This window comes from Acanthaster planci, linkage group LG21, assembly GCF_054643075.1.
Source record: "Acanthaster planci isolate LZ-2023a linkage group LG21, COTS_SCS, whole genome shotgun sequence".
Lineage (NCBI taxonomy): Eukaryota > Metazoa > Echinodermata > Asteroidea > Valvatida > Acanthasteridae > Acanthaster > Acanthaster planci.
The window spans coordinates 9,533,254-9,547,761 of NC_141797.1; the positions used below are offsets into that span (position 1 = coordinate 9,533,254).

Consider the following 14,508-nt stretch of genomic DNA (forward strand, 5'->3'; position numbering starts at 1 on the left):
AGCTTCAAGATAACTCCTTGCGACAGAAATGGGCCATGCGGGAAGGCCACGTACTCCCATGTAATGATCCGCGAACGAGGACACTTCAAGACATTGCCGAACCGTGTCACGGTAAAAAATGTGGAGATCTACAGACGTGCATACGCTAGCTGACTGCTGGCAAACAGCACGTATCAGGTATAAGCTTCATTTACGTCCAAGAGTTGGAATCATTTCACAGCCTCCCCAGCTCATCCTAAAATTAGATTTGATTCGACATGATCCCTGGGGTTGATTCCACACCTCTACGTGTATAGGATACCACACGAAATACTTTATCTCTCCGATAGCGTCGCTCGCTGGCACCCGTACAGGTTATTGTTATTACTTTTTTATCCTCGGCATTGGTCCATTTTTGGTCCAATTTTTTTTGCGATCGTTGGTCACTTCCAAACAGCCTGTAGTTATTTCTAATGCCTTCTCTGGACTTCAAACCACCCCATCAGAGAGCATCCTGTGAACATCTGCACTGAATAAATACCGCATTAGCGGCACCAGCGTTTGAATCGAGTCGATTCCGTCGTGGGGAAAAATGTAGACAGCCTCGGCTGTGCAGGCCAAATGATTGTCCAAATGATCCAAGCCAGGACTCTACCGGTGTAAGTGGGACCGATTAGTGTCAGCTGCTGAGCATTAATCAGCTGAGGATAAGTCTGCCTCTCTCATTTTGTTGGACGAATCTTCTAATGATGCTGCAGACATAAACATGCTTGTTGAAGCTCAACCGATATTTACACTGCCCTCCCGAGTGTTTCAATGTTGTAACGATGTAAACATCGTTACAACTCGTCAAATACGGATATTTCCGCGCCATTGAAACGGCCGTGTACTAACTCAAGGCATAACGTGTCCATACCATGATCAACAACTACTCTATCAGATTAAATGATATTGGGTACAGATGTCTACCTCCGGGCGGTGAAAGATCTGCAGGCTGTTGCTCTTATAACGACGATCATTTTATATCTTCCAGATAGCCAGTTATGTGGAAGAAAGCACATCCAGCAAGCATTATTTTTATACCCTTGCGGAGTCGGATACCTAACACGCACCACGTGGTGTGTCACGTGATGACAGCACCCTTGGATGTCCATGGTTTCACGATGGAAGCACACAAATTCGATTTCAGACAAAATTTCGCCTTTTCTTTTGTTGTCATTGTATTTAATGCTTGGCTGGTAATTTATTTATTTTTATATATTACTTGGTATTTATTAATATTTGATGGTGTTCCACAGGGGAAAAGAAACCCCTTTGCAACCAAAGACAAATCGATGGCGTTCGCGGAGAAAAGGATTTCCACTTCGTCGGAGAAATTCATTCGTTGTCTATCTCAGATGGAGAATGCGAGGTCGGCCGTCGCTAACGCTCGTGGGCGGCCCGGTCATAAAGGGTACAGGTGTACGTGCGATAACAACCCCCACGCGACCAAAAAAATGCATCATTTCGCCCACCGCAGCAAAAGAAATACGACTCGGTGCCAGAGGGTGACAATCGATATGTGATTATTTATTTTTGCTCCAACAGCGCCGCCCAGGTGCCGGGTAACTGACTACGGTCAGTTTCACGGTATCGAGTGTTCCCGTGTTGACGCCTGTACAGTTTCGCCACATGCCTTGTTGCTCTTACGCAAACTGATCGGCACAATAATGTAACAACTCTTTGGGACACGCTGTTTTATATGGTGCGACACAAGTTGGGTGGGCAGAGATGACGTCTGCATGACTTTCGGGGTGAAGCAATGAAAAAATCTCCAACTATATAAATGTACACTGATTCTGCCGAAATTACAGATACATGTGTAAACACGCTCTTTCCATCTTATGAGAAAAAAACGTTAGAATGGTTGTAATATCGATGCCGTGGGAAATGGGAAATGTGGCACCTGAAGTTTTGAATACTTGGCTTCGAGCATGTTGCAATCGAAACCGCGATCCGATGTCCCGATGCAGTTCATTTGGTGACGTCATCGGTGATCAATCCAATGTTCATCAAAGTTACTTTACCGGCGGGGAAATAGGATAGGAAAACGCATCTAAACTGTTTGCCTGACCTTGCCCAACGGTGTTTGCTCACAAACAGCAACCCTGCTTGCAAAAAGATCGGTTTTAAGACACGATTTTCACTGACAACCAAAGTTTGTCACAACATTTCAATGATCCACACAGAAATCTATGACGCCACAGGAGGGGCACGCACGCGCATGGTTTTGTCCTACAAACTCAGCACCTTGGAATTCTTTTTATGAGAAATGTAAGGTGAAGTAGCACTCACTAGCACTCCAAAAGGAGTTGGGCTAGATCTCATTTTAGCCCCGTCAAAGTTCACAGAAGGGCATTCATGTGCTTTCACCCAAGCTGAGACGCCGAGACAAAAATAGAGACAAACCCCACCCACCAGAAGCGTCAGCGGCCTTTTCCTGAAGGCATCTATCTTTATACCAGCGGTGCACTATTCATAGATCTGATTGTGACCGGTCCCCGCGGCGCCCGCCTGCATGTGGCCATTTGTTCAACACGCGGACCTCCTCGATATCCGTTAATTCATGCCAATTTAGCGGGAATTTCAAGAAGCCATGGAGGTGTTGGCCGCTATGCCCGAGCGCATATCTGTCACATTCCGACGGAGTGGATCGCTTACGCGTGGTCTCGTGTTTTTCCTCACTGCACTATCGTAAACGTAACTTAGAGTGCAGGCACGGATGGTAGTGACGTCATACTCACAAGTTGAACACATTTTCAACTCAAGCGAATTCGCTGAAATTACCGTCAAATTTCGCGTTTGCCCAAAGCACGAATCGGCCTTTCCTAAAGAAAGATGCATAATACAAATAGATAACAAATCCTCACAAACAGAGACGATCACAAAAGTAAACGTGAAACCCCATCCATCTGTTTCATTTCACTGGACCCATAGCAACACAAAACCCTACCAAAGATGAGGAAAAATTATTCTACATATGTAACTTTGGGGCAATTTACATACTCAAACATGCACGTTAAAGTGTTTACAGTTTAAGAAATAACACGTTCACGGTTCATTTTAGCGGCATTTTGAAAGGTTTATAACAGAGCAACTGCAAAGCAGTGTTCTTGGGACAGTATACAATATCTTGCTTATTATTAAGTCAAATAAAGAGCCTGAAAATATGAATTGTGCCAATACAGGCGTTTCACAATAGTGCACCTCCAAGAGTTCGTAACGCGTTGGCCAATCACAATGCGCGAGATTTGTTGACCTAGTGCGCGTTTGGAAAGGGTCAACAGATTTCGCGCGTCGTGATTGGCCGAAGCTTTCTCTTGGAGGCGCACTATTGTGAATCGTCCGTATTGGTGCAATGTTGGACTTGGCAAAAACAAAAACAAGCATAAAAAAACTGACACTATTTGATACTCCAGGCTTACTGTAGGTGAAATATATCCATGATACATTTGCTGTTGGATTACGCACAGTGAACACGCGTCATTTTTCATCCACAAGAAACTGCAAGAGCCTCTTTCGAAGTGGCGGGTCAAACATCTTACATTATCCCGTATTCCTGAACACGCCGGTGGAATCCCCCTGACATGGGCACCGTCTAAAACAAGCCTTTGCCTGCACGGAAAACGTGCCGAAGGAGCCTTAATTTTGAACCGAAACCAGACCGGCAGAGGACACCTCCGACAAAGACAACGGCACGATTCCGATGTTAAATATCGCAGGACAATGTTTTCTCGGACGATGCATTGCGGTGCCTGAATTGACAGTCACGTACCGGACTCGGTTGAAATGCCAAAACACGCACTAAAGGCAAGTTACTCATATTTCCCAGCTCAGCCACCTTGCAAGATGATTTATATTCCTCTAGTTTTTATTTCTAAAATTCTGACTGCGCGCAAGGATTAATGCGGGACATATTTCCAGGGAAACATCAAATCAAAATCTACAAAATTGCCAGTAATGACTGAGAAAACCTGTGAAACATGAAATGCGACATCACCGTGAGCAAGGGATAAACCTGCTTCGATATCTGGGCCGAATCCAGGTCATTTGTGTGTGGATGCGGCATACATCTTCGTATAAACAGGCTACGTGACCTAAATTGAGTCACAAGTCGAACAAAAGTCGTAACCTCACAGAAACACACAAGTCTAACCTACCAAGGTGAGGTGAATTTTTGATGTCAGACAGTTTTGGTATCTTTGGGGTGAACACGAACATGCTGAAGAGTATAACCTACCAAGGTGAGGTGAATTTTTGATGTCAGACAGTTTTGGTATCTTTGGGGTGAACACGAACATGCTGAAGAGTGTAACGTAGAGTGTCTTTGCATTCTCGCGAACTGACTACTTTTAAGACTCTACCCGTGGGTATAATGACGTAGTTACAAGTGTCATAAAAGCAAAAGACAAAAGCTGGGGTCGAGCAATCATACCAGAGGGATAACCCGAAACTACAGGCGAAATTTAAGTAGACAGTTCGAGCCTGCGCCCCAAAATTTGAACCATGTGGAGCATTGCGCGGATAAGTGCAACTGATTGAAATGCACTGGCAGTAAAACCAAATTATGGCGAGCAGAGAAGTAAGACCTAAAAACAGGGGGGGGGGCTAGGAGGCAGACTCGAATCTTAGAAGTCCAATATATACCTTGTTAGTCCGATCGACTAGTGCCTGCCTGTACGTGACCTTCTCGCGTTTATGATTGAAAAGAGCATCTGGGAGAAAACCGTCCCTTGGCCTCGCTCGCGTCTGACGCGCGGACTCGGCAGATAACCCGGCCTCGGGATGACACCCAGGAGAAGGTGCGCCCGAGCAGGGAAAAGGGGGAGAGGTCTATAAAATTACCCGGAGTGCGAAGAACACCAATTAGTGCAATTGTCACGTCTCAGAAATCAATTGCGTTGGCCGAGCGAAGCGACGCGGGGGGACCAGGCCGCCGCTAATGAATTTCCACACCAGACGGGCACATCGACCCAGGTGGTTCGCCGTCAAGAAAATGGGCTAACTCGTGCCTTGCGACCATGAATTCCCAGAGAGGCCTTTCTTGGTGTTCTCTTTCAAATACCCAGCCCACGTTCCTTATTTCCATCTCCGTAGTCTTGTAATAGGCTATCTCGTGCATTGCGACCGTGAAGTCCAAGGAGGCCTTTCTGGTGTTTTACTTCAGATACCAAACCCGTGTCTTATTTCCAATTCTGCTGTCTGATAGGAACAGACGTCCATCTTAATTTTGGCTCTTAGTCATTCGTGTATTCTATTCACTCAGTCTTGTTTTAAAACATATTTCGATTAGTCGTTTAACCTTTCTAGAAACAAGTAAAAGACGCCATCTCAAATTGCCTCTGTGGATTTTGGCCTGTGCTTTATACTTGGGAATTTTGTGTGTTTTTTGCTTTTATTTACATATTCGTCTTCAATTCAAGCTTTTCATTCGAGAAAGTTTATCGACAGAGGTATCCAAACTGAAATGATATCTTGGGTCATACCGTTAAAAGAGGAATCTCTGAAGGCCTATACTTACAGCTTCTTCAAGATCAGAGTCCTGTAATATGTTCAAACATTGTGTTTGACATGCATCATCTTACCGGCCTTGATTAAATCATGGCGGCCGGATGATTGAATAATGCGATCACTGTGCGGCCGGCTATCGTGCCCTGATCCGACTCCGTCCTTCCTCCCTGGTTTGTGGCAAATTAACAACACGATTCTGGAGAGGTACCGTGACTTTGTTTCTCGGCGACGGTCGGTAAAATCTTTAATTTCCGCTCCATCATTCCTGGGTCCCCCAATATAAAAAAGGACACCCACCGTGATCTTTTATCGTTCCTGCACCAGAAATTAATTATCTCTGTCCCCATTGCCGGGGCTCTTGCTCAGTTTCCTCAGCGTTTGGCGCAAACACGACATCGTGAAGACTCCGCGCTATAGGTAATGTCCAGGCCCGAGTCTCAGAACCCACCGTCTGCGGCATCTTGTTGCACCGTTGGTGCATGCCATGACTAATTCTTACATTAATTGGGACGAAATTTGTAAGCAAACAATAAGAGTTCATCATTTCGCTTGGCCGCGGAGCATCATGGGGCCCGGGCGCTCACAATGGCAAAGAGGAGGCTATGTGCAAGACACTCCGGACTGCTCTTAATGTCAACATTGATAACCAGTAGATTACTGCCCAACTTTGATATAGTTTCTGTTCCGCAATTATGCAAATGAACCGACATTATGCCTTTCCCGTACACTTCAACTCACACATTTATAGTTTAGCAAGTTACATTTGCATGTTCGTAGCATGACTGTGAATCATAAATAATTCAGGCCTAAAGCGATGCAACACTCTAAAGCGAAGCACGTGAAGACAAGACACAGATTTCACATTTGCACTGCTGCACAGTCTTAGCCTCAATTGGACGAGTTCAAAATATTTCACAATCGACGTCGCTAAAACAATTAGGACTGGAAATTGTTGAAGGAAATAACATTCATAAGTAGACGTTATGACGTCATAAACGACATAAGATAACATACAAAACAGCACGGTCCTCCGATAATATATAGATGGAAGTAATAAGTAATTCGGACTCTTTTCTGCGATTATTGTTGGGGCGTATTACTGGTTCAATTTGTATGTCTTATATCCAACTCCAAACAGGCTCGCGTAAATATCTAACTTGACGATGTTCTGCTTGGTGCTTTTAGGCGAAACAACGCCTTTAATCCGACTTTCAAAGGCTCAGGCCGACGGAGGTGCTGATAGCTACGTTTCGGCTGGAGTGGTTTGCCTTCCTTTTTATCTATGTTCCCGCGCTTTCGGCGGCCGCGGGCAAGCGGCCCAAAAGCTCCCAGTCGAGTGTGCTCCTTTTCGCGGCGGCTCATTTGTCATCCTAGCTATATTTCCCTGGTTGATTCCCAGAATACTATGACCTGAATACCCCAGTTGCGATGGCTTTTCCACTCGGGGAGATTTTGATTTGGATAAACTTCTCTATCTATTTTTCCCTCTTTGAGTGCCACGTGGACGTTTACACAAAGCAGAACCAGTACAGAGTCAAACTGTGATACCAACAACTTAGTCTCTAGAATTTGTTATGAGGGCTAAATACAGTTATTACGCAGTTTGGAAATTTGTATCTGGCTCCACACCTGCGTTAACAGAAGACAGAGTGAACTGGATAGCAGACTATGAAACACCGAACACGTGCGCTGCAGAGCATGCGCCGTCGATGGCTTTTTTGAGCGTGCAAGGCTGGCGAAATGATGCTCCCCTTTTCTTTAGCAGATACCGGGTTGATTTGCCTGAGGTTCCATTTTTGTGTCTCACAGACGCAATGAGCTGGATCGATCGGCAAGAATTTGAGGTCAGATGTCATTTCTTTTGTCGCGATCAGCTGGCAATGTTTGCTCATTTTCCCTCGTTCATAAATGTTAATGCTTTTTTTCACTTCCACGAGCAACGGCTCCGAAGCCCTGACAACTTTTTTTTTCCTTTTCGTCGCACGTGCTCTGCATAAAGCTGTGTCGTCCTTCTGCAAGTGACATTATAGAAAGGCATGGAAATATACAAATTATGAAAATCTATACATCTAAAATAATAGACAGATCCTCCATTGTCAAAAACGCTAGTTACACGATACGTTTAACGAGAGGCCACACTGACATGTTTCGGCTGCTCCGATAGACTTTTACATCTCATTTACCGGTAAAGCGAACAAGAACCCTGTTCTGCACGTTAAGCCTCGCTATCATTCCAAAGCACCAACGCATCAACGAGCACCCGCATGGTTGCATGCAGGCGGAGGAAGCCGACTTCAGAATGCTAAAGCAGCTCGCACGTGCATAACAGAAGTCCTGCATAGTCGTCCTGCCAGTGGCGTTATCAAGATTCGTCTTCTGACACCATAGTGTATATGCTGCAGTTAGTGCTACGTCATAAAATAAATAAATAATTGAATAATACAAACATTCTTCATATTTTCCTTTTATATTGCAGAGGAAAACCGGCCTCTTGATCACCGTTTTTTATAGGAAAAACTTTCGAAATTGTCGTATAACCGTTTCTTTGCTTTTGGCTCGATTAATTTCATGGCCAATAAAGGACGCAAAAATCAATAATGAGAGGAAAGCGATTTCTTTGATCTGTATTCTTTTCCTTCCTTCCAAAAGCCTCTGAAAAGTCCATAAATTTAGCTTTACTCCTGAGAAAAGCCATACAGATTTACATAAATAGTTTCCAAACATTTGGCCTCCCAAAAACATTCCCCGCCCCCCAAAAAGGTTCTGCTCCGTCCTTGGTCCCAAACACTGGTATGGCTCCATTTTAAGTGCCAAACGGAAACAAAAGCAGAACATTTCGAACTAGGAATACATAACAATAAATCGGTTAACAGAGAGGTTCGCGTGAAAACCATGCCACGTTGGGGAACAGACGTCCCTGCTCTCTTTATTTTCTTTTTATTAACGAAGGGAGGAAATGAAGCAATCTGTTCAGCATATAGGATCAATCCTCGAGGCTCAATTGGCTGCAAATTACCGGGGCATTCCGGGGCCTGGTCATTGTTGGCAGGTGGCAAACACGATCGAAGGCGTTAAAGTACCAATTTGCATGTCGGTGTGGAAGGATTGCAGGATTCCGACGATGTAAATGATATTCAATCTAGGAAATCGTTTAGTCACTGGCACCAAAGGCGCGCGTCGGGGATCCGAAATTATAGTTCACAGTGCACGGACTTAACGGTAACCAAGGACGAGGATGACAGGTACGTTTCAAAAATGCAGGGGAATTAAAAAGTTTCAAAATGGGTCACTTCCCCAGTGAAAAATTGTTTATGAAAAGAGACAGTAAAAGACGTGTGTTGATTTTTGGTGACAAGTTATTATGCACATTTTCAAGAACCTACAAAAAATTATGTAGTCAAGTTATGCGACCTTCTTATTCCTTTACAAGCTCGATTCTGCGTGTTTTTTTTTTTTTTTGAGCGAATACAAATTACAGAGCCAACACTAAAGAATCCTCCTTCCAAACTTGGTGTCTATTCCCAGCTGCCTAATTCTAAAACCTTAAAAATTCTACGTATTGGCAAAATACTGACAAATAGAATGCCATCAATCGAGCAGGAAGTGTGTGGGGTGATCGTCCTGGACATTTTACAACCATTTATGACTTGATTACATGCAAACCAATCATTGGTTTGCCCCAACCTGTGTTGTTTTTTTCTCAAGACCTCGAGCTTCAAATTTTTCTTCAGGTACTAAATTTCTACAGCAATGTCTCACTGAAATGCATCTCCGCCCTCTAAACTAATAGGTCTCCGCCGACTTTCGACTGAAGCTCTTTGGGAACCTTCGTTCACAATATAGAACATCTAGATCACAGACTATGAATAAATACCCACACAAGTCTGCTGACAGAAAGTGCTTAGGTAATACAATCGCGCTGGTCAGGATAAATGAATAACCAATGTTGTTTAAATAATGTAAAACAAGGAAATACGCTTCAAAGCTGAAACGGCTATTACATGTACAGAGCACTTCAGAGCATGCATACACATGTAGGCTTATGTGATCATGTATTCATACAAATGAAAATGGAATTTATGGAGAATGCAACTTTCAGTATCTATCCAAGGCGGCCTTCTTCAAAAGTATAACAATAAATATTTGCATAAACGAGCAGTTATCATTTAAATCTTGCTATCAACGCGTACAAAGTCACGGACCACGTTGTTAGCTCTTTCGGTACGCATCTCTAATGCAGTGTGGCGTTGGGGAAAGGGATATCTTCGCTGCTGAGAGGAAAAAACGGGGAACCAGTGTAGTTTGTAGCTCCCGGATGTTTTGTGTTTGGTTACAAATGCTATTTTGAGATAATTAATTACATTCAGAAGGCCTGCACTGTGGAGGGAGTTACTGAAGAGGCTCGTTTTATGGGATGTGAGGGATAAGCTCGCATAAAAATTCATTTTCATTTCCAATAGCAAATGTCGCCCCAGAAGTGTTTTGAGTGAAGTGAAAATAATCGAAAATATTTCCCCACCAGTAATTGCTATTAACTTTCATATAACAGACTGGTTGACATCTTTTGGCGAAGAAAAGAAGAAAATTTGTTTTTGGGAATGTACAGAAGCACGACCATACAATGAAAAAACCTCGCGCATTTGGGGAAAATGGGAAGTAACATTTTGGGAAGTAACATGTATTCCACCTGACCTTTGAGTCTGTACACCATCATGATGTCAGTAAGCTTGTGTTAAGCAGACATCATCAGTAACGTTTAGTCAGGTTGTTTCGTAAACTCCAACCTTGTCTGGTTTTCACATTTACGAGACGGCATATTCGCGAAGTGCCAAAATGTTCGCCAGATGAAGAAAACATTCAAGTCGGAAATGAAATTTTAGCCGTTCTTACGTTCTTATAGACCCCTCTCCCCAAGAAAAAACGCATGCAAAAAAACAAAACACCAAAAAACAAAAACAAAAACCCCCCCAAAACATGATTTGGATATGGACTAAGAAGCCACAACTGAACTGAACATTGACACCATCGGTAAGATTGGAAGCTATGAGTATTTCAATTTAACACGCACATACAAACAGAGCACGGGCGGAACATGCGCTATAATTCACCATCTTTGGAATAAAAAGTATTTAGCGTGTGAATGCCAAATGCCTTATCCAACAGACATCTCTCTCATTCCTTAGTAAAGAGAGTATTCCACGGACAGCGAAGATGTCACCACTCACTCATATCAAACGGCAATAATTAGGCAATTTACTGAATGCTTAACATATGACTCCTCCGTGGATTTATGCTGGTATTACACCAACGTCCACCATTGCTTGGAATAGTGCATTGTAATAGAGGCATGTTTCAGTATTTTCAAAGTCAAAAGAATTAAGCTTGTCAAACAATATTTGTAACTTAAAATGTGATTTACTCATATTGGGAGCAATTGCTCAATCTATGTGCGATCCGTCAGTCTTAATGCGTGATTTGTCATCCAAACCATTCCTCTTCAAGTCACGGTTGTAGAGGAAGTCAAGTTGAAGATTGCATACAGCATTGACCAATTCGCGCCAAACATACACTATATGGAGAGAAATATGGAAGGGCTGCGTAGCACCGCGATCAGAATATTGACAAGAATTATAATATGAAATCAGTGCTATGAAACATGTAATTGCAGAGCTTTCGGTAACTGAGTACTTTCAGTTACCGAAAGCTCGGCAATAACATGTTTCAGAGCACTGATTTTATATTTTATTCTTGTCCATATGCACTATATCAAGTACTGGGAAGTTTTTCCGCGATTAGCTGAGATCATTTCATTTTGACTCAGCAGAGAATGAGCTCTGGATCTGGACTTTAACCTGAGAAAACATTTGAGGCAACACTCGACTGTCTAATTGCTTCTTGTGGCGCTTTATGCTGGTATGTTGGAATCCACTCGATTTCCAGCAGTTCAGCATTCGCAAAGATGACTGCCAAACACCAGGGCACTTACCTCCGTGTCGATGTCGATGGTCTTGAGCTCGTAGCCTCTCAAGACCTTGTCGCTGTCGCGCACGTGCTGGAGAGCCAGCTTCACCGCCGGCAAGACCCCACGGCCGATTTCCCCTTCCTTCCTGGAGAGGGGGAACAGGCCCGTCACGTGAATATACTCCACATTGCTGGCACTGGTGTTGTCCTCCGCGCTGGTGCACTGGACGGAAGCACCCAGACAGAGCAGTACAAGAAACCTGTTCGTAAGGAGTTCCATGGTTTGAGGAATGCTTATCAACACTCACAGTTAGGAGATTTGGTATTCATAAAGATGCCCAGATTTGCTAGAAGGCAAGATGTGAGTACATTCGAAACGGCGTGAATGCAAGACGAGCAATCCTTCCACGATGGTGCAGATGGAACTCTCTGCTAAAGCAAACTTGTGTGCACAGGACGCATGTATTCACCACTACCTACGCCAGCAACTGCGCGATTCGCCACCCAACAAGATTGACTCTCCGCGCAAAATGTGACCACTCAATATTCATGTGAATGCTTGTGCCACCTGTTATGCTAATACAGTCACAGGTGCATCACACTGCAGGATCCTGGCATTTCCGTCTTAAAGGTAGGCCCACCTCCATTTGAAAGCGAGCAGTTCAGCTACAGCCACAGCGTGAAACCAAGATGACTACCAGCAAACTCACTCGTATATTCACAGGCTGCACATCAACGCATTGTTGACTTTACCTTCTTTCGACCCTGTGATGTTGGAATTCTGCACAAATAGGGTGGAAGGCTACACAACATGCGTATGTCGCTGTCTTTCTCTCCCTCTGGAACCAACTCGTTGACCTGACGTGCCCCCAGCTAAATCACGAGAAACTGTTTGTCTTAGCGGGATAGAGAGAGAGGTGCTGAAATTCCGCTGTCGACGCGAGAACACAGAGGGAGCACCGATTGCCAAAAGTCCGTTATCCAGCGTAGCCGTTGATGGCTACATAATGGTGTTACCAACGCAGTTCTCGTACAAGCTGAACCCGGGCGCTACGTGCTAAATGCACTACCGGTCATGTAGTCGTGCTACTCAGCTGAACTTTGGTAAACTGCCCTTTCTGTAAATAAACTCGCTCGCGGTTTACTCCACAATTTCGTGCCCAGTGATAAAAATCAAACAAAGTCTACTTCGCTATTGAAAAAAATACCACTCGTATCGGGAATGAGTATTATTATTTCAATGTCTGCCTGCGCAAGCTGCTACTAAGCAAACAGACGTACTGCTGTCATTTAGCACCACATGCTTGTGTTGGATCGGTGGGCCTGATATTTTATTTGCCGAATCGATTTCCAGTTCGGTTATAAACCGCACCGTCATCGATGAATTGCGATTGATTCACAAGATGGCCCTTGACGTTTCAGGGGGTGTGTCAGAATCTGGTGAAAACTCAGCCAAAAGGTAGAAATCACCTACAAGCTCGCCTGAGAGTTCAAGAGTTGCAGTTTCGTCCGAAGTTTCGATTAATTTGCGCTCGTCCAAACCCCTTCACGATGTCGATCAAATCCAACGAAAGTCTCGACTCGCTTCTCCACTCGAGGAGCAAACTGGAAGGATCTCCACGCAGCAAATTATCACGGTAGTTCCCACAACAGAAATGCACAATGCCCAAACCACGAAAGGAATTCGAAACTGTCGAAGTCGGTAAAACAGTGCGTCCTCTCGGATTGAGCTCTTTCGCTTCCTGGATGGAATGCACAAAGAGAACTGTGGTCCGGCGTTAATACGGTGAACCGTCGTAGTGCGCCTTGCCCTTGTGCGCGCAGGCGCGCGGCCAGAATCTACTCAGCCAATCGTGCTGAGCGATGACATCACGGATAAAACCTCGTAACCGGTCGCTCAACATGTTCTCAGCAGTAGCCCGTGTACGTATCACTCCCTCTCTCTCACTTAACGTCAGCATCTCCAATCGTCGCTACCCGGCATGCGTGCGTACACAAACACCGCATGCACGGCCAGGCGAAGGCAGCGCGCCACGAGAATTCCCCTTATTTAATTTCACGTCAGTAAAGATGACAGTCAACATCGATTTAGTCGGCGGAGCGTAATGAAGCGTGCGGTTTTTAGCGGCGGCCGAGGGCAACGCGGGTCCGGACTGTTTTTTACCTGCGCTGCGCTGACGTTCAGTCCCACCAAGGCCTGGCAGCTTGAGAAACTGAATTGAGCTTGTGAGAAGTTTGGGGCGAAGACTCGCTTCAACAGCGCCGCCAATTGACCGCCACACGTTAGCTGAACAGTAATCAAACATTTTTTAAATCTCTTTGACAATTAAAAAAAAAGTCCAGGTCTACTAAAAAAGGGGGTCTGCCACAAAATTAAGCACAATCTTAGGGAAACGAACAATGCCGGTATGTTCAAAAGGAAATACCCCCGTCTCTTTTTTTTACATCTGTAGATGCGAAAGAACACGAGTATTTAGTGGTATAGATAAGCCACAAATAACTTTAAAAAGTATCGATCTACAGTTAGTATTTTTCAAGAAAAGCGACAAAACTCCTGGTCAGCACGCGCCTTCCTTTCTATATAACTAACCAATCACACCTACAGAACACTTTGCCATAGACAGAGCCAAGACAGCTAAGGGCAAGTTCTATCAGCGACAGTTTGTTCACCACTGGTCGGTTTTTGCCTGGTGCCCATTACATATTTCATGCATTAGGTTACCAGTCAGAATCAACCATTGGTTGGCAATTTGTCGTTGATCGAACTAGCCCTTCTGAAGAGGTAAGATGGCCGTCAGTAATGGCGGAACGGGAAAGTGTTACGCGCACCATGTGCGAAAAAGCATTAGCGCAAGAACCAGCGCATGAACCAACGCACACAAGTGTGTATTTGCCTGCAACTGGGGACCCCCTATTGTTCCTCTTTTGCTTGTACTTTAACTTTTTTAGAAGACCACCCATATGTTTTGTACACAGTTGTCAATCGGGGACCCTCTGTCAATCGGGGACCTTATTGTC

General features: G+C 44.4%; 1 protein-coding gene across 2 annotated transcripts in view; it reads right to left on the reverse strand.

The window, feature by feature from the left end:
- The window catches only part of gabbr2 (gamma-aminobutyric acid type B receptor subunit 2), a 73,852-nt gene extending 60,311 nt beyond the window's left edge, over nucleotides 1-13,541 (reverse strand). Inside the window, exon 1 of one of the 2 annotated variants that reach the window (XM_022238530.2) lies at nucleotides 11,516-13,541. In XM_022238530.2, the coding sequence (XP_022094222.2) occupies nucleotides 11,516-11,770 (255 nt within the window). In that variant the 5' untranslated portion in view covers nucleotides 11,771-13,541. The remainder of the gene's footprint in view (nucleotides 1-11,515) is intronic. The other variant, XM_022238529.2, reaches the window with a different exon arrangement.
- Between the last annotated feature and the right edge of the window lie 967 nt (nucleotides 13,542-14,508).